Consider the following 26116-nt stretch of genomic DNA (forward strand, 5'->3'; position numbering starts at 1 on the left):
CTTATTGTCGTGCTTTATTTTCTGTGCGAGAGCAATTGTGATGGCATCATTGTAGTCCTTAGGGCTGAAAACTTGGACATCATATCTGATGTACTCGTCCAAACCAAAGAGGAAAGCTTCCTTGTGATCCTCACGGACTTACGCAATTGAACACCAATCTGCAAAATACGGTTAGAAAAAGACATAAGGGGAGTCCCATTTTGCTTGAGGCCTCGCCAATCCTCTTTCAACTGATCCAGGTATTGCGGTGGCATAAAACGAGGCTTCAACATCACTCAACTCCTAGTGTGCCGATTATGGAATTAGTTTTTGGGTGTAACAAGTACTTATAGAATTTGGATGTTGCCTACGAAAAGGTAATGACATCTTTCAAAGAGGCTCAAGAGATGCTAGAAAACAAGCACTGGACACATGAACAAGGAGATTGAGTGCTTTTGAAATTTGAGAAGACCTAGAGCCAATCAGCTTTGGGCTATTATAGAGCATTGCATTTTGCTTGGAAGGAGAGCGACTCCACTCCCTTGTCATGGACACATTGACACATGTAGAACTCAAGAGTCGCTTGTGACCGTTTCATTACACTTCTGGAAATTTATTTTCTAGAGGACTTTATATGGATTTGACGTGTCAATATTTTGTATACGCCTATGGTTTTGTGTTTGGGTTGCCTTCCAAGTCAATTTACAGATGTGTAGTTTGTATTGATGTCTAGAATGTGTGATAGTAGAAGCAAAGGTAGGGTCTTGTAGTAAATGGAAATAGAGAGAGGATCCAAATTAGAGAATGGAGAGAATAAAAAAGAATTACCACCAAGAAGACACAATGTGATAATGCTATGCACCCATGTGCTTCAAAGGTAGAGCTTAGATGGAGACAATTCAAGCTAACAAGGCATACAAGTAGTAGGGGCTAGATGTCCACAACATAGGACACCTTGGCTCATGGCAATGGCTAGCATGGGTGGTATCTTAGTGTATACAGTATGGGCGGTCACCAGCCATACTGGCTACCGACCCTGCGGCCGTTAGGATAGAATACATGCACCTATATAGCATCGAAGGGAACATTCCAAGGTATATTCCCTCCAAAAATTTGGTAGCTTCTCTTCATAGCTGGGAGCTTGTAAATTGCAGCATACATCAAGGCAAGAAACATGCCGAGAGGTGGGCATTAAGTGTACTAACATGATCGGTGAATGAGCTAATTCTCGAATTCTAGATTACATGAAGTAATGAGTGAGCACATTATAGTGAAGGAGTGATTGTTTCTTGTGACTAAGACTGTTAACTAGGGGTGTGTATAAATTGGAAGGAATCATGGCTTTCATTCATGAGAGGTGTTCTATGACTCAAGAGACTAGATTTTGGGTAGGAGAGTGCCATGTAGGTGTACGAGGCAATGAGACCTTGCTTCACTTAAGTGGGAATAGCCAAAAGATGCGACATTGACAGAAATCTAGCAGCAAGAGGTGCTGACATCAGACGTTGGAGGCAATAAGAGAGAGTGTGTGTGGGAAACGGGAAGATAGAGAGAGCAGATTGGGTGATGGGAATGGTGGCTCATGCTGCTCACAAGATGATACAAGGGTAGACGGGGTAGTACATCTATATGTGCTACCCTAAACTGCCTTATTCCCCATACAGGATGACATGCATAAAAATGGGTGTTTAACTGGAAAGCCCTCGATAGACGGAAAAGCTCCTCTGACCGGTGGTAAAAATAGCGGAGGAAAATTCATGAGCCAACCAGCCAGCCACCGCTCGAAATAAGAGATTTACCTCACAAGAGGCTGGGCACAGCCACAAAGCAGCCCTCAACTCGATATCAGACTCTTGGGAGATGCAAGAGGATGGTACAGTTGAATTCAAGAGATGATAAAAGTTGAACAGGCTATAGAGATTGTGGAGGAGACTATTGACTTCTAAGCTATAAGAGAGTCTGTGATCATAATGTTTATTCGTTAGGTAGTTGGCTTGCTGTATTAGGGGTGCATAGGGAATGCTCTAAATGCTATGCTTTGATAACAAGTTGTGGACTTGTGAGACTGCAATTTGTAATGCTTAGGACCTAGAAATATCCAAAGGAAAGTGATCTCTTATATTGGATGTATAAATCGTTGACATTGTTGGCAGCTTTCATGAGGACTAGGCTTTCATCTCTAGCAGGCTTTTCCATTTTCATCCAGCATGGGGCGATACATTGGAGGATGCTGGGACACGTTTAGTTGCCTTGTTCAAGAGCACAACACAAAATTATATGCAGTTATTTGTTTACAATGTAGGTGGTGTGCGTTTGTGTGCTTGATATGGACCAGTATTGTAGCCTTCCAGGACATATTTTGGGAGATTGTGCTGATATTTTAGAGTGGATTACTGATGACCCACCACTCCCTGGGAGAAGAGTTGGACCCACCACACCGTGACATGGTTTCTTTGGAAAATTTGCATTGGTTTTACATCTTAGAAAACTGGGGCAAAGGATCTGGTTGCTTTCTTATTGGACTGCTATATTTTGTCACCTTGCAAGTTTTTGGAATATGATTGGATGTGGTTCTTACAAAAAATTTACATTGCATGAATGCTCAGGCTGCATAGTTTGAGCGATTTTTAAAACACTAGACATTACAAATGCTGCAATTTTATTGCAGGATAATTCGGAAGCAGAAAATCATTTCGGATTAGAGGTACGTGGAGTTCTATATAATACGCATGAGCTGCCAAGCCTTTGCTTCGTAACAAATTTTTGAATGAGCCTTCTTTCGTACATGCAGAGTAGGAGCATCAGGATACGTGCAGAGGATCACTACAGCGGAGATGATGAGGATGCAGATGACAGTGATGAAGACGAGGAGTTCTTGGACGTAGACAACATGTCATATGAAGTACATTTTCTTTTCCTAAGCTCTCGTATTGCTTAATTATAGTGGTCACTAAAACATTATGAATTTGCCGTAGGAAGTTTCACTTTTAGCAAGCTCTCAGAGACTTTTGAGTTACTTTGACTATTTAATTTCTCATCTTTTTGGTTTAGGCTGCACTTTGACATGGTATCAGAGCCACGGCGTGCTCTCGAATCGGATCCGTGATTTGTGCGAGTTGGTGGTGCTGATTTTTCGCGACAAAAAGAAACAGTTTGCTGTTTTTTCTACGTTTTTACTCTTTTGGGGCCGATTTTGGCTATAGTGGGCAGATTTTCAGATTTTACCTTCTACCTCGATCTAGCCTTATCACATGCCTTCCCGTGCTTGTAAATTTTCCAGGTGGGCTCTCTCGGCCTCGGCTCTCTGCCACTCCGTCTGCTCCCTTGGTCTTCTCTCTGTCTCTTTCTTTTCCCTCTCTTCATTTCTCTTCCTTCTCGTGCCTTCTCGTGCTTCAGAAACGGGGTCGCTTGGTATTAGTTTGATCACCCTTTGTTTGAACCACTGGGGAAATTTTCGTGATGTAGATGTCGTAGTTGCTTGAGGGCCAGGTGCTACGACAGCAGGTGAGACCTGCTCATTTAAAAGGGGACCCCGGTATTCTTCTTCACTAGTCTTGTTTCTTGTGTGACTCTGTTTAGAGATGAGATTGATGGGCAAAGGGGTGCGGTTGGCATGATGTGATGGTGAGAGATTACCTAAAATCTGCCGCATGGTGTTTTGATCATCTGGATTCGAAGGTTGGGGAGGCTATTGGTCATCTGGAGTGGGTTGTGGGATTGGATTTTCCACATATGGTTGAGGTTGTGGATTTGAAGCCGTGAATTTTGCATGAAGTGCTGGTTGCGGATTTTCTGTGGTGTTAGTGGTCGTGCTGACATGGATGTGCGTAGTGGTCTGCTCTTGTGTATCGTCGATGTGGTGCAAGATATGAGTGCGTGTTTGTTTGGGCTTGAGAGGATCTTCTAGCATGTGCAAATGAGAAATGAACTTCAAGTTGTGAGTTTTGACTTATATCGTACTTAAAAGTTTTAAAAAAATTGAAAAACTCAATAGAACTAATAAACTTTTTAAAACTCCAAAATAAACGAAACTTCATGCACGGAACCACTGATTTGGACGTGAAGAAATCACTTGGCATTACAATGCATGTTTACAATAGAAATGGTTAGTGTCGAAGATTAATTAGTTTTCTACCCAGCGTCTGTCATTTCGCCTCCTTGTCTCCAACCATCTCCGGAATCGATCTTTTGCACTCGAAGCATGATATGATCGTGATCGCCTTACGCTAACCTCTTTCTCTATACTGCATTCAAACTTCTTTGCACTCTAGTTTTCTTCCTCTCTCTCCCCGCTAAAACTCTGTAGAAGCAATTGAACATCTCATGTAGGGCATTGCTCCTTTTCCTTCCCCCTCCATGACGTGTATTTCTGAGATACACTGCTTTTGCCTGATAGTGTGAGCACTCCATTCCTTGGCTACTCCAAATGTCCAATGATCCATAGGTATTGAGAAAAATTGCACCATGTGCAAAAAGAATGTGCTGAAAAAAAAAACAAACTTTAGTTCAAACACAAATGCAATTTGACTGTAGAGACGAAGTGTTCAACCCACTATGTGATGTGTTATGTGTGTTTCCCCTCGGGCATCAACCATTTGCACTGTGAAACTATTGATCACAAACTTCAAGGTGGATATCTCATCAAAAGTTAGCTTTGCCTTTTCAAGCAGACGAAAAATATCATGAACAGACTGCCACACACAAGCACACTCAATTTCAAGGACTGCTTCATTACCTGTGTAGGTGGTAATGTCCTATACCTTTTCCCACAAGTGAAAGTCAGTGGGCCTTTGGGAGTCAAAATAGTCTGAAAGTAAATGCCTAGCTTTACTACCACCCACACATATTTTATCAGGGCGATCTTGTGTACTTCCAGATGACTTCTTGTCCTTTGATAGCTCAGCGACACCACCATGTAGACCAATACTCGATAGAATAGCCTCGAGTTCTCTTTTACACTCTTCGCGTCTTTTTGCAGGCTCCATATTCAAACATAATTAATATGGAGTATTAGCAACTTGTCAAAAATTCGTAGACGGGTATGAAGAGTGCACACATGCACATTTATGAGTGGAATTGGTAGAATAGGATCCCAATTTGGATCGTCCATGTTTTGATTATGGGGTTCACTTTGGTCACAACTGAGGATATTTTGAAACCATTGTTGTAGTACTTTACTCACTATTTGTGTGGTGGGCACACCTTTCGCAGAGTTGAATGCAACTTTGCCCCCTTTCCCTTACCACCCTTTGACTTGCTGGCTTTTGCACCCTTGCCCTCAGTTCCTTACTGTGGCAGCAATAAATGCACGGAAAGAGGGACATTGCACCTTGCTTGCACCCTAACATACACTTGAGAGTTTTCAAGTCTCCAGCCAAATGCCACTCAACTTGGAACGTACCCAAACTTGAAACTTGTAATCTTTGTCTTTCTTGTTGTTGCCGAATGACGTCAACGATTGGCGTGTGATTGAAATACCATTTCAGGGACTCATGTGTCTCATACAGGAGATGAAAAGCTGCCAATGACCAAATATTCTTCTTTGACTGAACACCTAAACATGTTTTTCCCTTCTCATTAGCATCTAGCTCGACATCGACGCCCACTAAGGCCCTGTTCATCAGTGTAACGCTTACCCTTTCGAGCCGTTGACCTTTGACAATCTGACACTCATCAAGCTTCATAAAAATATAACTTTGCCATCACATTGTTTCTGTGTCAACTCATAACATTTGATCATTGACTCTGGGGCTTCAATAAGTCAACATTCACATTGTTGAACTCGTTGTAGCGGAAGGATTTGTTGCCTTCTAATGGCATGACATCCTCCACATATTGAAATCCACCTAACAAGCTTGCAACATCGTTATGGGCGCATTTTTTTGCAACGCTGACACTGTAAGGTGTTGACAACAATCTAAGCAGTCCTTTTGCTCTGTGTCCTAGTGTGACAATTCTGTACAAAGCTTAGTAGGCCTTGAAACTTATTCTTGCACTGTCACACACCTCCATATCTCCTGAGGCGACATGATGCTCTTTAGTTTACTAAAATATTTTTGGCGCAAAACTCTGGCAATGCAAACATTGGATGGATCATCCAATAGCTCCACCCACTCCTTTGGGTTGATGATATGCTGCAGTAGAGTATGTCCTGTCGTTTAAGCATTGGAATCGAGTTCCATCATCATTCAAGCCAAATTCTTGCATATTGAAACAAAGTTACAATAACCTGTAAAAAATGTAGGAAATCGGAAGCTTGCATTCTTATCCTTACCTAGTTTGACGGATACGTTTCTTTCGAGCTCCACCATTTGAAGATAGTATAGACATCGCTCGTCTCTTGCGCTCATGAATGTGGTAGCCCAGGGGAACGTGTGTGAGATGATCGGTTAGTTGGTGCATATTACGTGCAGTGTGCTGTAGTTGAACATAATTGTCCAGCCGGCGCTTTTGCTTATTTTTTTGCTGCTCTACTTTTTGATTAAGCTTCGCCATCTCCTTTTCATTGGCTTCCACTCTGGCTTGTTGAATGTCCTTCATGTACTTCTCTTGCAACTCCGAATATGCAGCAAAGAGCAGTTTTCTTGCTTCCCTTTCATTGACAAAAGCTGAACACAATCTCTAGCAATAGCCAAACATGCTGTCTCTTCCATCTCCTACAAAACGCAATAGCTTAGTGACATTCTGAAAGGGTGGTGATGCATTGGTCATTGGATCACTATGTTAAATATGGCCATCAACCCATAAGTTGATTGCCTTGCATCTAATGTTTCGTAGCTGATCTGCAGCATTGGGATTAGATGTGGCAAGTCGCACAGTAGCGTACTACTGCTCCAAATCAGCATTTAATCGATATCATTTTTGCTTATTAGTAATATCTGTAATGGTGACTGCTAAAAGTAGAGGAAGCTGGCTATGGAGGGAAGAAATGGAGAGTAGTCAGAGATATGAGAAAAGGTTTATGTTGTGGAGGGAAGAAGAGAGGGAAAGAAAGCTTAATTCCTTTGAATTCAAATTGTTGATCATGAGTGTTTTAGAGAGAGAAATGTTGTTGCACAAAGAGGCAATGGAGCTTTCCATTGCTCTCACCTGGAGTTGGAGTGGGAGAAGCATGAGAGAGAGAGAGAGAGAGAGAGAAATGAAATGAAATGATATATTAACGTCTACAAAAGGCCAAAATGACCTATGAAACCAACTGATTACAATGATGAGTCTAGTACCAAGTCTGGGTACAAACAAAGAAAACTACAAACAAAGAACTGATCTAGGAGTGCTACCGACTCCTATGGTATCATGCCACAATGGTACAGAATGGGGATAAGTGTCACCATGATATAATATGCAGTAGCATGAGGCCTATCCTGATCGACACTCTAGGTGTTGTGCTAGAATCCTATGGATCCTCTGTCACAATCTCCGTCGGTGCTGCGTGGCTCCCCTCTTCAGTCGCGGTCGCCTCGATCTCCCCAACTCTATAGCTCGGTCAATGAGAGTACCGTTGGTGTGTGTATGGGTGGGAACCGAGCTTTGTGATGGTGGTGTCCCCTCTGGCTCTGTGGTACTCAGACTGAAGAAATCTAAGATGCGTCTCTGGGGCTGTCTTTGTCTTTGCCCTCTCAATAGAGCGTCTCTATATCTCTGTATCTCAAGTAGAAATAATCCGAGACATCTTCGATCCTGATATCTCATGACTCTATCTAACGAGTCAAAACCATCTCTGAATAAACAATGAAAGCGTCCCCGTATCTCATAGTAGACTGTGCAATGACATGTAGTGAAACTCTGTCTCTGGCTCTGCATGGCATAACTGACATATCCTACTGTCTGCTGGTATGCCTCTGAATCTGCCTGTCTCAATCCCAAGCTGGTGTGAACATGTGCGAATCTGGCCTATGGCACATCGTAACCCATGAGATAGATGTGTGTCCATGTAGCTGGGCCGTGTGACAAATCCGTCTTTCGTGAGTTGGAGAAGATGCTCTCTATAGAAAGCCCTCTTCGTACCCAACTCCCGTGATGGCTCTATCCATGTCCTCTTGCTATCAAGCTAGATAAGATCCTGCCGAATGAGTCTAGTAGTCTCCATCCGTGTAAGAGCCAAAGATGGTGCATCAAGAGAATACTAGAAAGGGGGCAGCTTGTCCATGCTGAAACCATGCCTCTGAAACCATGAGCTCATCTGTGCATACCAACATGATGTATCTCCCTGTAATGCCAGCTGTCTAGATGACTCAAGAGCAAGCCTAGCATACCTGTCCCTGGTGGTGTCCCATAAGCTGTGTACAAATGATACTGATCTAGAGAGTGCCTCAACCTCCATAGGTGGGGCAGCCAGCTCCGCACGTATGATGTCATGTGGAACTGAGGCCTTGGCTCTAATCAACCTAGAAATCATAGATATCAAGGGTCTCTCCATATTACTCCATCCAGCACTGTCAACAGAAGGTCCCCAAACGTGAACCCCGTAGTGCATAACTGAAGTGACCAAAGTGTCGAAAAGCCAGAGCTTTGTTCGAGGTTCTTGGAACTAAACCTGCGAACAAATCCTCTCTAAACCGCCTAGGGCTGCATAGGCACGAGTCAATCTAGTGTCTGCTGCCACTTTCAATGTGAACCTCGGTCCACTAAAGACCACCCCAATATATGTGTATGCATCAGTGTACTCCATACTGTCTTGCCCATATGTGAATGTAGGTGCTGATCTCCTAACCCACTGTGGCGTGGTATTAAATACCATGACCTTGGTTTTACCAAGGTTGACAGACAATCCACTATCCCCTACAAAACTATGCAATGCGTCCAAATGTCTCTGCATACCCTCTGGTGAGTCTAATATCAACACGATATCGTCAGCATACAATAAAAGAGGGATCCATGTCCCCGCAAGCTGAGCACCTCTATCTCCTCCTCTGTCAATATAATCAGAGACCTCATCAACATACATACCAAATAAAGTAGAGGACAATGGGCATCCTTGTTTCACTCTGATAGTGGAGTGAACTATGTCAGATATCCCCTCTGATGTGCGTACATGACCCATCACTGAGTTGTACAATGCCATAATCCCCCATATTAGCTCTGTGGGTACCCCCAATTCCATAAGTCGACGCATCAATCTGGCCCTCGGTACTGTGTCAAAAGCTTTGCGGAAGTCCACAAAACTGCAATATATCTGTCTACCATGTGCTCGACCCTCCTCAATGATAGCTCTGAGTGTAAAGACATGATCTAGTGTAAAGACCCTCCTAAAACCAGCCTGCCCAAGTGCCCGTATGCCCATAATCTCTGCCCAACTGCTCAGCCTATGCTCAAGGATGGATGCATACAACCGTGCCAATGTGTGTCCTACCATGATAGTACGGTAATTCCCTGGCATTGTGGGGTCTCCTGTCTTGAAGATAGGTACAATAGTAGATAATCTCCAAGACTCAGGAAAGCCCTCACACATGACACGGTTGAATAACCGTGCAAGCATCTCTGCCAACAAATCCCCAGCATGTATAATGTGCTCTGCTACCAAACCCTCATGATCCTGTGCCCGTCTGGTCTTCATCCTGTCAATGGCCTCCTTTACCATCTCAGTGGTAAAGAAGGTGCTCGTTGCCGGACATGGCTGTGGTGGATCTGGTAGTGGTGGCTGTCCAGGTACAGTGTATAAAGATGCTGCATACTGCCCTCATATCTCTGTAGAAGTAATCACTGGTGGGGGAGATTGCTCATGGAATAAACGCCAAGCCTCTCCTGAATCTCTACTAAGGAAGAGCTGATATAAATCTTGCTCCATTTGGACCAAGAAAGCTCGCTTCTTCCGTCGCACTAGTCGTCGTGTAGCAATACGAGACTGTCTATAGGTGATCACTCCCAATGCAAGCTCCCGCTGTATTTGAGCTCTCCTCTGAGAGAGAGAGAGAGAGAGAGAGAGAGAGAGAGAGAGAGAGAGAGAGAGAGAGAGAGAGAGAGAGAGAGAGAGAGAGAGAGAGAGAGAGAGAGAGAGAGAAAGACAATAAAGGAAGAGAGTGGGAAAGAGAGCAGTTCTGTGACCTTGGAGGATCTGCACTTTTTGTCAGAAGTAGGCAGCATAGAATGTCCCTTCAATGATTGGGATAGGGAAGTAACAAGAGAGAAAAGGGGAGAGAGAGAGAGAGAGAGAGAGAGAGAGAGAGAGAGAGAGAGAGAGAGAGAGAGAGTTGGCTCATATTTTAGAGAGAGAATGCAATGAGAATGTGAAAAATCTGCTTTTCTGGCGGGGGGATTGAAAAGTGCTTCCTTTAATGAGATCTAAGTGAGAGAGACTGATTTATATGTTAGAGAGAGAGGAGAGGAGTGGAAAAAAGACATTTTAATATTCAATTACTCAGCTCTCTTTTGGGTTAAAATAGTCTATTTTCAAAATCCTAGCATAGGCTGTTTTGCCTCCTCTCTTAGGCTTGGTCAAACTTGGCGTAAGCTTTAAGCATTTCCTTAAACTGCCAATTAAAGAGGTCCTTGTATACCCCATTCACATCCTAATGCCTAGAGTCCCTTGAATTTCAACCATCACAGCTCATCATGAAGACTTTCAAGGTATGAAAAATACCTATGACAGGGATGTTTATTTTCAAACAATATGGTCGAAGGTGCAAGGAGGAGAATCTCATCCAAATTATTGCATCAAAGATGGATATCTCATAATGGATAATCGCCTTTGTGTAACTCTTCGTCTTCATCAAATGTCACATGCGCACTTCACTTGCGCCACGTGGACACGCTTCTGCCATAGTCTAGCATGAGTCCTAGCTTAGGATTGAGCGTGGCTCCTTTGTGAGCCTCTAGCAGGACGTGCATGTCCAGGCCAGTCACACTTGCATACCCTCTCTTGCACAAGAACAATCATTTCATCATGCACGCATTTTACCGCGTGAACCACCTCTTATAAGTCACTTTATTAAAAGTGACTTTTGGAATTCTTTTTGTAAGTTTGTTGGAAAAGTAGATAGGGCGAATTGCTAAAGATCTATAAAAGAAACCCATTGGGCACTCAGTAGAAGCAGAAGAAGCAGGGACACAAGGAGGCAGGCACCTAGCAGTCAAGCAGCACTTCAGCAGGAGCCCTAGCGTTTTTCTCAAGAAGAAGAAGACCCGGATCAGCCTCGAGTTTTCAGTTTTCATCAGACAGCCCAATGTTTTCAGTTCTCAGCTTTAGCCTCGTGAGAACCCGCTCCCACCCGGTTGCATATCCTCTCCAGATTCCCCATCTAGTCTCAGATCAGCCTAGCATTTTCAGAATTCAGCCAGATCAGCCAGTGTTTTTGCATTTCAGCATTAGTGCGACTCAATGGTTGCAGATCCAAGCCGCAGTGCGTGCCACAGCAGCAAATCCTTATTCTCTTCCGCTGCACCTGACATCAAAAGGTATTGAAAGAAATTCATGAACCTCCTTATGCAGGACATAGGGGAAGACAACCACTCTAATCGCCTTGGAGCGTTTCTTCTATTGGCCAACAATACGAAGGGACACATGCAACTACATTGACGAATGCTTGGTATGTCAAAAATCAAAGTTTGATTGATAGAAGGCCCTTGGATTGCTACAACCTTTACCTATCCCATATGGTCCTTGGGAGTCTATTACGATGGATTTCATTACAGAAATTTCTTGGAAACCACAAGGGACCGATATGATTTAGGTCATCATTGATAGGTTCAGTAAGTAAGCACATTTCATTTCTTGCCACAAAACAATGAAGTCTTCACAAGCTGCACGACTCTTTATACAATATATCTTTAGGTTGCATGGTATGCCTTCAGAAATCATTTTTGATAGGGACCCCAAGTTTACAAATAATTTCTGGTGTGCTTTATTTGAGAATTTTGGGAACAACCTTAAAGTTCTCCTCATCATTTCATCCACAAACCGATGGGCAAACTGAAGTCATAACTCTCACCTTACTTGATATGCTAAAAGCTTATGTTAGCAAGCAGAAGTACAGTGGGAGAAGTATCTACCTCTATTGGAGTTTGCATACAACACACTAGACACTCCTCTACAGGGAAGGCTCCAAACGAAATAATGTAGGGAAGGACAATACCTCCACCTATTATCCGTACCAAAGACAAGATTTTTGTCGTTGATGGCTTTGTTTCAGACTTGAAGATGGCTATAAATCAAGTCCGAGCTACTATCAAAGCTGCCCAAGAACGACAAAAGAAGCAAGCAGATAAGCGACTATCATGTGCACATCTAACCCTATGTGCATGTGGACAAGGTGTAACTCCTACTTCTAGGGTTTAGGACAGCCTAGGAAGTGTTCTGGCACCCTTACGAGCTTGTACGCAGGACATGGATGTCCAGGCACTTAGAGTAGTTGCATACCCTCTGATTGCACAACCCATTAGTACCAGTTTAGTCCCCCAGCATAAGCATTACCCCCCATGTGAACCTCCTCTTAGCTGCATGTGAACCTCGCTTTACCGCATGGGAACCACCTCTTATAAGTGCATTTGATTTTAAATGACTTTTGGGCTTCTAATAAATCGTGGGGCTGAATCTGAAACTGCTCGACCAAGTTGAAGCGCACCTATTTAGGCATCCCTATGGGCGCTAGTGAAGGGCAGAAGAGGCAAGAGAAGAGGCCAAGTACCAGTACCCACAGCATCAGCATCATCCCCAGCGTTTTCTCCTAGCATTACCGGCATTTTTTGCATCAACAACATCAGCGTTTTTGGACTCAGCCATCAGCGTTTTCAGCCCAAGCAATTAATGTTTTCAGCACTTAGTCCTAGCCTCGTCGTGGATGCAGTTCAGTAGCAACACCATCAGCATTTTCAGATTTCAGCCCATGAGCATCACCAGCTTTTTCACTTTTCAGCCCATCGCTGTCCCTGGCGATAGCGGATCAGCCATAGCCTTGTCCCAGTCGCAGCTTCTGAGCAGCATCCTTAGCGTTTTGCATTTCAGCCTTTAGCCTCGCAGTACCAAGCGTCCTCCGCAAGCATCGTCAAGCATCTTAGCATCTAGTATGGTTGTACCAGCATTTGTGCAATCTAAAGCAAATAACACTCTAGCAATAGAGAGCAGGGCCCTTGGAGGGTGGTTTGGAACCCCATATGCTCTCTCTCTCTCTCTCTCTCTCTCTCTCTCTCTCTCTCACGACACTTTCACTCGTAGTTTCCACTCTCTTTTGTTTTGGTCTTTGCACAACTCTCATGAAGTATAGGGGGGCTCTCTCTCCCCGTCAATGAAAGGAACCTTGAGTAGGCACTGGGCACTCAGCCTGCGCATTCAACATCATTCACTTGTGCTGCACATTACAACAACGAAGGCATTTGATTTTTAAAGGACATTATGTCTTAGTAAAGTTTGATAAGAATAGGTTAAAGCAAAGTTCAAGGCAAACAAAATATTTTTCGAAGTTGTCGAAAAGGTATTTTGGACCTTTCAAGGTCATCAAGAAAATTGATGAAGTATGCTACAAGCTAGAACTTCCAAGTCATTGGAAGATATATAATTCATTTCATGTAAACTTATTAAAGCCTTACATGGTACCAATACTAGAAGAGCCTAATACAGAGGATTCCCTAGAAGTTGAAGACACAAAGCAACTCATTGAACCTAAACCTGAACAAATCCTCTTTCATAAGGATCAAACTACAAGAAGTGGTGTTGCTAAAGTGGCTTTATCTGACAGGAAAAATAATTCTAAATGAATTATTGGAATTTTAAGTGAGAGGGTTTTTCTCATTAGAGATATCTGAGTAGAGATATTTCTAGTGCGTCCTTCAGAGTAATGATGGGAGCACTGTGAACGGGAATATCTGTAAGGCCACCAAGAACGGGTACTTCTGATGTGACACATCGGATGGGTGACAGGGAGGATCGGAAAGAAGTATTCGTGTCACAAACGGGAGCGCATAGCAATATAAAATACATTCGCATAAATAGGATTTATCACTTATTACTGAAGCCGGAGGATATATATATATATATAAAATAAATATAATATATATATATATATATATATATATAGAGAGAGAGAGAGAGAGAGAGAGAGAGAGAGAGAGAAGATCGACACAATACTGGGGACCAGCAGATGGGTTGGTCCCCCCCCGTAATAGTATCTTTATTACTAAGGAGAAGTCTATACAAGCACTTGAACCGAACGTATTACCACGTTCATTCTAGGATAAGACTTGATGGTTCCCGGAACCCTCGGCTTCTGATTCCTAGGACAAAACCCTATTCCAAGGAACTTCCATTCCTTATTCCAAATCCTCAAGAATCAAGGTTCTCGCCTCTGGATCTCACCTTCCAGACTCAGGGCATGGCATCCCTGCAACTCTCTTTTCCAACTTTGTTTCCAGAGTCCTCTTCCCGCAGAACAACTCTGCTTTCCCAGACACGAAGTCCTTACTTGGGAATCCCAACCTCCGGATCACAACTTGAGAAACTACCTCTCTCCGATCCGTGGATCTACTTTCCAAACTTGGGTACGAAACCCTTGGGCTGATCTGGCTCTAGTTCCTTAGAGCACTTTCTCCTACAGAAGCTCATGCCTTCCTCTGCTCCTACTCCCTCACTAAGAGGAAGTACACCTGCAAACAAATACTCAGAGTTCATAACATGAAAATCGTTACCTTCAAAGTCTCGACGCCCGAAACGCAACTCGGTTCTCAAAAAGCAATTCGGTTTATGGGCTGAAAACAGAGAAAAACAGCAACTTGTCGCGATGGAAACATGCTCCGTAGGCACTTCTTCGCGAGGGAACTCGCGCACTAGGTCTTGGCGACATCTGGTACACTTGGGGCAGCCATGGGTATCATCAGCAACGTCTTCTTTGTGGATGAAATCTGCAGCAGCATCTTCTTCTTGCAAAAACTGATCTTTTTTTTGGGAGAGGGTGTGTGATGCTTTCATAGCTCCCTGGCCACGGCAAAGATAGAAGAGCATTGGCTGCTCGCATAGAGATCGCAACCGCTTTTCGGTTTTTTTTTTTTTTGGCTATTTTGCTAGAAAAAGAGAGAAAAATCGTTGGTTGTTTATACTGCTTTATTTAATCATAGGCTCTCACCTTATTAAGTGGGCGGCCGATCACCTTTAAAAATGGTCTAAATCTGTCCAAAAACTCAATAAAACCTTATAACTTAAAAACAATGCTTTCACAGCACTTCCCAGGCGTCCCTGGATGCAATCACATGCACAGTTGCAATGCAGACATAGACTTCCTGCGGGAAAGCATCTGCTTTCCCGAAAAGCAGTCCCGCTTTCTCAGAAAGCATCTGTTCTTCCTCAAAGTTTCCTCTGAACCCATCTTCATTCAAGTGCTTGCTTTTCCTTGTGCACAATTCTAACACAGTTCGGACTTTCCTCTCGACTATGGATATTTCCTTCCGATGCACCCGTCACCCACCTTGTGGCGCATCAGGAATACCCATCACCTAGTCCTTTCCTACCGAAGTTACGGTACAATCTCTTTCGCGATGCTATATGTCACCCATCCTATGACGCATCAGAGATGTCCGTTCTCGGATGGTCGGATACTTCTTCCCCATGCTCCCTGTCACTCATCTGATGTGACACATCAGAAGTACCCGTTGGCCTTACAGATATTCCCTTTCACAGTGCTCCCGTCGTTACTCTGAATGACGCACTAGGAATACTCTGTACTCGGATGTCTCCAGTGAGAAAAAACCCTCTCACTTAAAATTCCAATAGTTCATTTAGAATTATTTTTCTTGGTGTTCCAAGCGAGAAAACCCTCTCACTTATAAATCCAATAATTCATTTAGAATTATTTTTCTATCAGATAAAGCCAATTTAGCAACATCCCTCACTTATAAACAGTTGTCCTCAACTGTAGAGATCCAACTGAACTGCCGGGGAGAAGTCGGAAAAATTCCAAATCTTGCTCAATGGTGAGTTGAGTTGGTCCTTTCTCAAAAGAGAACTTTAAAATTAAATTAAACAGAAATTCAAAAATTCAATACGTACCTTACCAGTTTATGTCTTTCCTCTAGTACCTCGAGGATATCCTTCATCAATCATCAAACTTACGAGCCATGTAAGAACTCGTCATTCGCGTCTTTCCAACAGATCGGAAGTTTCCTCATGCGAGAATCTGTTAACTCACTTTCGCCTACTCAACCTCGAGAAGAATATTCCTCCTAGAAATCAATCTAGGTATCTATCCTTGCGCATAATCCTAGGCTACTTGTGCTGAGGGTATTAAACCTCTTTTGTCCTCCCGCATAGGGAATGCCCAAATCATAGAACATTAATCTCGATGTCTTTCTTTCACAAACAGAGTCTGCGATCACATTAAAGAAGGTTCTTGTTCAGTCCCGTTGCTTTGGGTAGGCCAATTGTTTTGATCCGAAGAGCCCTTGTGCACGACGGCACTACTTTCCAATCTTTTTCTCCTTGCAATCATCAATGATGACTTGCAAAATCTCAGGCAGATAGGATTCTAGCCATAGCATTTTTTGAATGTACGTTCAAACCCGGTTCACAATAGAGCGAACCCTCTTTGATTCTCAGGGATGTTCTCCCATATGTAGTTCTTACCATTTTGACGGTTGGCGAATTACATTCTTACGAACATAATAGTTCGAATTTATTCGAGCAGCGTGTAAATGCTACTTGACCTGCTCAAGGAGAAACATATACCGCAACCAAAAGTTGCTACTGTAATGGTAAAAGCACACAACATACTCAATGATCAACGACCATCACAAAATCTCTCTCCGTAGAGAAACTTAAATTCCTTCTACCGTACACATCTCAAATAGAGATTCTCGTGTCAGAATATCCTTGCATGCAAAAAGGCGCTCAAGAGAGTAAAACAAACTCCTGTCCAGTTCCTTAAAAGGAAGTTGGTTCATCTCATTCCGTTCAACAGAAAAAAAAAATCGACTAATGATGACCCACCTTGGCCTAGGTCTGCATCTTTGTGTCTTATCCATGTACCCAAAGGTGTACATAATTTTTAAGCTGTGTGAGAGTTTTAGTGAACCTGGGAAATTACCTTCCCTTAGTCAGATCCTTAGAGCGAAGACGCTCAACCTGACGATCCCTTGGCTCGATCTTAGAGCAAAACCCGATCATCAAATAAACTAGGATTTCAATCCTTGGATTCCTTGAGCACAGGCCGTAGCAATCGCTTGTTCCTTCCCTCGTAAAGAGAGTGTTCATTCACTTGTGCGAAAAGCACTACCATGTCTTCCCTTACCGGGTAGGGGTGTTGGTTCATAAGGTACTCAAGCTTAGTGAAAGCTTTTCTTGGTTGAAATCTCGGAATGGTCACTTCCTTTCTGCCGTCCTACCCGCAATACCAGGTGATTTGTTGGAGAACTACCAGATACCATATCAATAGTTGACCTTCCGGCTAGTTGAGCAAACCAAGTCATCTCAGATAACAATGTTTCAAATTGATCCTACTCTCATAAATACTCGAGAATGATTGTCCTGGTTAGACACATGCATATCTTGTGCATAAAAGCAATACGCAGTTTATGAGTTCCTCAAAGATTTAACTTTGATCAAAGACCTGCCCTCTCACTTAAAAGTTTGAGGGTCTTCGTTTCAAAAACTCAGGAGTTAGATTGACTCCAAACTTTCTTCGGATAGCAACGTATCCTTCGAGGAGAGGTAACAAAAATTCGTTGTTTCTGTGCTCAATGGTTCCCCTCCCACTGCGGGGATTAGATTCTATGTACACTAAGGTGTACACTTTCAGCTTTTATTGTTGATTCCACCATCTGCTGCAAAGTATCTTGTAGATGCGTTTACAAATTCGGGCAAAAGTCCTTCGTTGAATTTCTTCATCTTTCCTTCCTCATAGAGGATCAAGAGTGGAGCTACCTTGGCAAGAGTAAACCACTACTTGCTTTGACTCGCTCGTGTTCCTATTAGGCAAACCGATCCCAATCTTCTTGGATGCCTTCCTCAAAGCGTAGAGGAAAAAAATTTGTCGGAAGATTCAGCCTTGAATTGAATCCAAGTCTTGTTGTAAGTTTCTTGCAAAGCTTTGGTATACCACCAAGTACTTGCAATCCCCCTTGAGCTATTTGGTCACATGCCTCACCTTCGACACTTCTCAGAAATTGCCGTTTGCAAAGGCAACTTCAAATGTCGAATGAAAGCGGTAGCTTTCAGGACATCTTTCCTTCCGTCAAAAGTATCAAACTTGACCGGAGAGTTCCTAGGTCTAAAGACCTTCTTCATATCTTTCCCAAAAAGACTGGTTTTCTTGGCTATGGTTTTGGATTGATGTTCTTGGATATTTTCTGAGTTCTAAAGTATCTTGACCATTCCGCTCCTCGGATTCTCTAGGTTCTTGAGCATCACGCTCTTGTCGCCTTCTCAGAAAATCCCACGTCTTGTGTCGACTTTTTGCAGAGAGAAAAAATTTCCCAACTTTGCGAGCTTTTTCTTGCAGGACTTAGTGTCCCGCCTGCCTACTTCTCTCTTGGCTTCTCATGGCTTCTTCTCGTATCTTCCCAGAGTCGTCCTCCTTTACAGAGAAAGAGAGGAGACCATGCTCTGATACCACTGTCACAAACGGGAGCGCATAGCAATATAAAATACATTCGGATAAATAGGATTTATCACTTATTACTGAAGCCAGAGGATATAGAGAGAAACAGATAGATAGATAGAGAGAGAGAGAGAGAGTGAGAAAATCGACACAATACTCGGGACCAAAAGGTGGGTTGCTCCTCCCCCGTAATAGTATCTTTATTACTGAGGAGAAGTCTATACAAGCACTTTAACCGAACATATTACCACGTTCGTTCTAGAATAAGACTTGATGGTTCCCGGAAGCCTCAGCTTCCGATTCCTAGGGCAAAACCCTATTCCAAGGAACTTCGGTTCCTTATTCCAGATCCTCAAGAATCAAGGTTCTTGCCTCTGGATCTCACCTTCCAGACTCAGGGCATGGCATCCCTGCACCTCTCTTTTCCAACTCTGTTTCCAGAGTCCTCTTCCCGCAGAACAACTCTGCTTTCCCAGACACGAAGTCCTTACTTGGGAATCCCAACTTCCGTATCACAACTTGAGAAACTACCTCTCTCCGATCCGTGGATCTACTTCCCAAACTTGGGTACGAAACCCTTGGGCTGATCTGGCTCTAGCTCCTCAGAGCGCTTTCTCTTGCAAAAGCTCATGCCTTCCTCTGCTCCTACTCCCCCACTAAGAGGAAGCACACCTGCAAACAAATACTCAGAGTTCATAACATGAAAATCGTTACCTTCGAAGTCTCGACGCCCGAAACGCAACTCGGTTCTCAAAAAGCAATTCCCCAAAAGAGATTTCTATATAGAAAATCCTCTCTTCCAATCCTACACACAAAAAGAGGTGTGTTCTCGAGTTCCTTCTCGTAAATCAGCCCCGTCTACGTCTACGACGTTTATGGGCTGAAAACAGAGAGAAACAGCAACTTGTCGCGATGGAAACACGCTCCGTAGGCACTTCTTCGCGAGGGAACTCGCGCACTGGGTCTTGGCGACATCTGGTACACTTGGGGCAGCCATGGGCATCACCAGCAACGTCTTCTTTGTGGATGAAATCTGCAGCAGCATCTTCTTTTTGCAAAAACTGATCTTTTTTTTGGGAGAGGGTGTGTGATGCTTTTATAGCTCCCTAGTCACTGCAAAGATAGAAGAGCATTGGCTACTCGCGTAGAGATCGCGGCCGTTTTTCGGGGGGTTTTTTTTTGGGCTGTTTTGCTAGAAAAAGAGAGAAAAATCGTTGGCTGGTTTATACTGCTTTATTTAATCATAGGCTGCCCAGTTATTAAGTGGGCGGCCGGTCACCTTTAAAAATGGTCTAAATTTGTCCAAAAACTCCATAAAACCTTAGAAGCTAAAAACAATGCTTTCACAGCACTTCCCAGGCGTCCCTGGATGCAATCACATGCACAGTTGCAATGCAGACATAGACTTCCTGCGGGAAAGCATCTGCTTTCCCGAAAAGCAGTCCCGCTTTCTCAGAAAGCATCTGTTTTTCCTCAAAGTTTCCTATGAACCCATCTTCATTCAAGTGCTTGCTTTTCTTTGTGCACAATTCTAACACAGTTCGGAATTTCCTCTCGACTATGGATATTTCCTTTCTGATGCACCCGTCACCCACCTTGTGACGCATTAGGAATACCCATCACCTAGTCCTTTCCTCCCGAACTTACGGTACAATCTCCTTCACGATGCTCTATGTCACCCATCCTATGATGCATCAGAGATGTCCGTTTCCGGATGGTCGGATACTTCTTCCCCATGCTTCCTGTCACCCATCCGATGTGACGCATCAGAAGTACCCGTTCCTGGTGGCCTCATATATTCCCTTTCACAGTGCTCCCGTCATTACTCTGAATGATGCACTAGGAATACTATGTACTCAATGTCTCCAGTGAGAAAAACCCTCACTTAAAATTCCAATAATTCATTTAGAATTATTTTTCTTGGTGTTCCAATGGAGAAAACCCTCTCACTTATAAATCCAATAATTCATGTAGAATTATTTTCCTGTCAGATAAAGCCAATTTAGCAACAATTCGACCATCCAGGAACGGACATCTTTGATGCGTCATAGGATGGGTGATATAGAGCATCGCGAAGGAGACTGTATCGCAAGTTCAATTGGAAAGGACTAGGCGATGGATATTCTTGATGCGTCACAGGGTGGGTGACGGGGGCATCAGGAAGGGAATATTCCCTAGTCGAGAGGAAATTCCGTACTATGTTAGAATTGTGCACAAGGATGAGCCAGCACTTGAATGAAGATGGGTTCGTAGGAAACTTTGAGGAAATACAGTTGCTTTCTGAGAAAGCGGGTTGCTTTTCGGGAAAACAGATGCTTTTCCCTATGTTTGCATTGCATTTGTGCATGTGGTTGCATCCAAGGACTCCTGGGAAATGCGGTGTAAGCATTGTATTCAACTTATAAGGTTTTATTGAGTTTTTTTACAGGTTCATACCATTTTTTATAGGAGGCCGGCCGCCAACTTAATAAGTGGGCAGCCACATCATAAATAAAGCACTAGAATATTGGGTGCCCCCCCCTTGGGCCAAAAACAGCCAGCGCAAGAGAGGGTGACAAAGGGCTGTAGCGCAGGAGAAAAACAGGCCAGTGCTAGACAAGAAGGGGAAGCCGCTGCAGATCTTAGCCATGGAGATTCCGCCGCCGGTGATGCCCTTGGCTGCCCCGAGTGTTCTAGGCGTCCCCAAGACCTAGTACGCAAGTTCCATCGCGAAGAAGTGCGTACGGAGAGTGTTTCCATCGTGACAAGCTGCTATTTTTGTCTGTTTTCAGCTCATAAACGTCGTAGATGGGGCTGATTTACAAGAAGGAACCCGAGAGCACACCTCTTCTGTGTGTAGGATTGAAAGAGAGGATTCTCCGTGCAGAGATCTCTTCCGGGGAATTGCTTCCCAGAATCGAGCTGCATTTCAAGCTTCGAGACTTTGGAGGTAACGTTTTTCATGTTATGGTCTCTGAATATTTGATTGCAGGTGTACTTCCTCTTCGTGAGGGAGTAGGAGCAGAGGAAGGCCTAAGCCTCTGTAGGAGAGAAGCGCTATGAGGAATTAGAGCTAGATCAGCCCAAGGGTTTCGTACCCTGAGTTTGGGAGTAGATCCACGGATCAGAGAGAGGTAGTCTCTGGAGTTGTGATCCAGAAGTTGAGATTTTCAAGGAAAGGACTTCGTGTCTAGGAAAGCAGAGTTGTTTTGCAAGAAGAGGACTCTCGAAACAAGGTCGGAAAAGAGTTGCAGGGATACCATGCCTTGAGTCTGGAAGGTGAAATCCAGAGGCGAGAACCTTGATTCTCGAGGATTTGGAATAAGGAATGGAAGTTCCTTGGAATAGGGTTTTGCCCTAAAAATAGGAAGCTGAGGCTTCCAGGAACCATCGAGTTCGATTCTAGAACGAGCATGGTAATATGTTTTGTTCAAGTGCTTGTATAGACTTCTCCTCAGTAATAAAGATACTATTACGGGGAGGGACTAGCCCATCTTGTGGGCCCCAGTATTGTGTCAATCTTCTCACTCTCTCTATTTCTCTCTATATTCTCGACGTCGGTATCAAGTGATAAATTCTATTTATCCGAGTATATTTTATATTGCTATGCGCTCCCATTTGTGACAAGTGGTATCAGAGCATGGTCTCCTCTCTTTCTTTGTGAAGGAGGACGACTCTGGGAAGATACGGGACGACTCTGACAAGCCAAGAGAGAAGTAAGCAGGCGGAACACTAAGTTTTGCAGGAAAAGCTCGCAGAGTTGGGAAAATTTTTCTCTCTGCAAGAAGTCGACAAGACTTGGGATTCTCTGAGAAGGCGACAAGAGCATGATGCTCAAGAACCTAGAGAATCCTAGGAGCGGAATGCTCAAGATCCTTTAGAACCCAAAAAATATCCATGAACATCAATCGAGAACCATAGCTAAGAATTCCCGTCATTTCGGGAAGGATATAAAGAAAGTCTCTCGACTTGAGAACACCCCAGTCAAGTTTGATACTTTTTTACGCAAGGGAAGATGTTCCGAAATTTATCGCTTTCACTCGACAGTTTGACGTTGCCTTTGCAAATGGAAATTTCTCAGAAGCGTCGAAGGTGAGGCATGTGACCAAACACCTCAAGGGGATTGCAAGTACTTGGTGGTATACCAAAGCTCTGCAAAGAACTTACAACAAGACTTGGATTCAATACAAGGCTGAATTTTTGGACAAATTTTTGTCCTCTACGCTTTGAAGAAGGCATCAGAGAAGATTAGGATTGATTTTTCCAAAAAGAGCATGAGCGAGTCACAGATTACGTGAATAGGTATCGGTTCACTCTTGCCAAGGTGGCTCCATTCTTGAACCTCTCTGAGGAAGAAAAGATGAAGAAATTCAATGAAGGACTTTTACCCGAACGTTGTAAACGCATCCGCAAGATACTTTGTAGCGGATGGAGGAGTCAGTAATACAAGTTGAAAGTGTGCACTTCAGTGTACATAGAAATCTAATCCCCACAGTGGGATGGGAACCATTGAACGAATTTTTGTTACCTCTCCTCGAAGGATACGTTGCTATCCGGAGAAAGTTTTGGAGTACAAGAATTCAAACTAACTCCTGAGATTTTGAACAAAAGACCTCAAACTTTAAGTGAGAGGGCAGGTCTTTGATCAAAGTTAAATCTTTGAGGAACTCGAAAGCTGCGTATTGCTTTTATGCACGAGATATGCATATGTCTAACCAGGACCGATCACTCTTGAGTGTTTATGAGAGAAGGGTCAAGTTGGAACATTGCTTTCGATGATGAACTGGTTTGCTAAACCATCTAGTAAGTCACTAATTGATCTGGTATCCAATACCCCTTACCCGATAAGGGAAGACATGGTAGTGCCTTTTGCAGCAATGAATAAACACTCTCTTTATGAGGGAAGGAGCAAGAGCCGGCTATGGCCTGTGCTCAAGGAATCCCAGGATTGAAATCCCAGTTTATCTGATGAGCGGGTTTGCTCTGGAACCAAGTCAAGGAATCATTTGGTTGAGCGTGCTCGCTTTGAGAATCTTACGAAAGGAAGGAAATCTTCTGAGTTCATAAAAGTTGTAACACAGCTTGTGTCAAAGGGTGTTTGGAACATTGTGCAGGGCACTGATGTACGTCCTAATTCTACAGATGTAGGCGATGTTGAGGATGTTGCAGGTTTTGGTGACAGGGTTGCTGCTACCAGAGCTCTTTTACCTACGGTTGAGCAAGCTCGTTGGGATGTAAAAGATGCATTGGCTCATGCATTGATTGCATTATCTGTGAAGCGCACTAGTACTCCTCACATTCGTTCAGCGAAATCTGCAAAACAGGCCTTGGATATTCTAGCTGGTCTTCATGCAAGTTGCAATGAGGCAAAAATTGCATTGCTACGTAAAGAGCTGGAGTCGAAGATTATGCATGAGGAAGATGATATGGACACTTTCCTTGCTGGTGTCAAGGATATCAATGAGCAACTTATTTCTGCAGGTGAAGTCATTTCAGACAGTTTCCTTGTGTAGACTGCTCTTGATGCCTTGCTAGATTCTTACCAGACTTTTGCTAGTACTTGGAGACTTATGACCCAAGGAAATCTTGAAGTTGTCAAGTTTGATGCATTATGCACATTGCTATTGCAAGAGTCACTTTCCAGAAAAAATAGGACTAGACAACATGCAGTTGAACAGGCCTTTATTGTTGCTCAAAGAAAAGGTGGTAACAGCAATGTAGCCACTTCTCATGATCCTTCTGGGAGCGGTAAATCACCTGTTCCTAATGCTTCTGCTGGCAATAATTCATCTGGGAATTCTAGTGATAAGGGCAAAAAGAAGATGTGTTGCCATTATTGTAAAGCTAATGATCATTTGATCAAGCAGTGTCCTAAGTTGAAGGCAAAAGAGGCTAAGAAGAAAGAGGCTAGTTCCACTACCAATGCAGGTTTCACTACAAATGCAACTATTATTGAGTCTTCTGTGAAAGGAAATTGTGATGCTGATGTTGATGCAGAATGGGCTTTTATTGCAGATTGCACTTAAGATCCTTCTGTCCATGATGCATGTTTGTTAGTTGCTGCAGATGCTCAAGTGTGGTACTTTGATAGTGGTGCTACAAAGCACATTACATCTCATCGTGACTTGTTTACCTCTCTCGAGGATGTCCCGTATGGAAATTCAATCACTTGTGCCAACAATGCCTCTTATCCGGTCAAGGGAGTCAAAAGATTGTGCTTACTGTTGCTAATGGAAGTTCTTTTACACTTGTTGATGCATTGTATGTACCTAGGATCAAGAAGAATCTTTTGTTTGTATCTGCACTTGCTAGACTTGGATTTGTGGATGACAGATATACAATACATGATCTTAGTTTCGGTGATGAATTGTTACATCTGGCATTTTATGTCGTGGGCTGTATAAGCTCACCTTATATGACAAGTGCAGGCAGAATTTTGCAAATGCAGTTGTGGATTCTAAGGCTAATTCAGATGTAAAACTTTGGCATGCATGTTTTGGGCATCTATAATTTTGTCAGTTTGCTGCGTTTGCAGAAATTTAATATGGTTGCTTCTTTGCCGCCTCTTGAAGCACCTATCAAACATGTTTGTGAAAGCTATATCTTGGGTAAGATGCAGCGTGCAAAGTTTCCAAAGGATGGTTCGGTTAGGGTCACATGCAGGTTGCAGCTTGTGCATAGTGATGTTTGTGGGCCGATGCAAACTCCGTCCTTGGGCAATTACCTTTACTTTGTTGCTTTCATTGATGATTACTCTAGGCATGCATGGATATATTTGCTTAAAGCAAAGTTCGAAGTATTTCTAGCTATGGCTGAAAATGTCTCAAAATGTACTATGGGCACCCTCCGTTCCGATGGAGGGGGGGAGTATATGTACATGAGTTTAATGCATTTCTGGCTAGTCATGGGATAAAATATACAGTGCCTTATACGCCTCAGCAAAATGATGTTGCTGAGAGGGAAAATTGGTCACTTACGGAAATGGCACGATGTATGGTCAAGAGTCGAGCGTTTCCGCATTCGTTTTGACTTGAGACCATCGTGTGTGCCACTTATGTACTAAACAGGTGTCCTACGAAAGCTTTGCAGTCTATGACTCCATATGAAGCATGGCATGATAGAAAGCCTTCTATTTGAGCATATGTGTGTTTTTGGTTGTTTGGCATATGCTTTGGTGCAACAAACACAGCGCAGAAAATTAGATGATAGGGCTGCTAAATGTATTTTTGTTGGTTATAGTGCTGAAAGCAAAGGTTATAGGCTGTATCACCCGCAAACAAAGCGTATCTTGGTCTCACAGGATGTTGTGTTTGTAGAAGATTATGTTTAGCCCTTGATGTCATGTACCAGAGATAGTAATGTAAGCTCACAAGACATTTATGACACTTTGTTGCCTCTTTTCAATGGTGGAAGTTCGAATGTAAATTCCAATGAGGCAAATGTACAGCCTATGGGGGTTTCTGTTGCAGATGTATATGATGTACTTGATGAGGAAAGGGTTGAGAATGAGCAAGCTAGAGGTATGTCAAAATGGTGGTGCATACTTTGCATGACAGTAATTGGATGCACCTTTGTCTAGTCGTACTCGTTCAGGTTCTCGCCATGCATCTTATGCATCAGATTGTTATGCTTTGGCTCTGTCTAGC

General features: G+C 43.3%; 1 protein-coding gene across 1 annotated transcript in view; it reads left to right on the forward strand.

Annotated features, from left to right (window-relative positions):
- LOC147450379 (E3 ubiquitin ligase BIG BROTHER-related-like) overlaps positions 1-26116 on the forward strand; it is a 99342-nt gene that overhangs the window by 39264 nt on the left and 33962 nt on the right. The window contains exons 2-3 of the mRNA XM_086519629.1: positions 2648-2683; positions 2771-2881. Coding sequence (XP_086375755.1) covers positions 2648-2683; positions 2771-2881 — 147 coding nt within the window. The remainder of the gene's footprint in view (positions 1-2647; positions 2684-2770; positions 2882-26116) is intronic.

This window comes from Adiantum capillus-veneris, chromosome 9 (assembly GCF_014529385.1).
Source record: "Adiantum capillus-veneris isolate H3 chromosome 9, ASM1452938v2, whole genome shotgun sequence".
NCBI lineage: Eukaryota > Viridiplantae > Streptophyta > Polypodiopsida > Polypodiales > Pteridaceae > Adiantum > Adiantum capillus-veneris.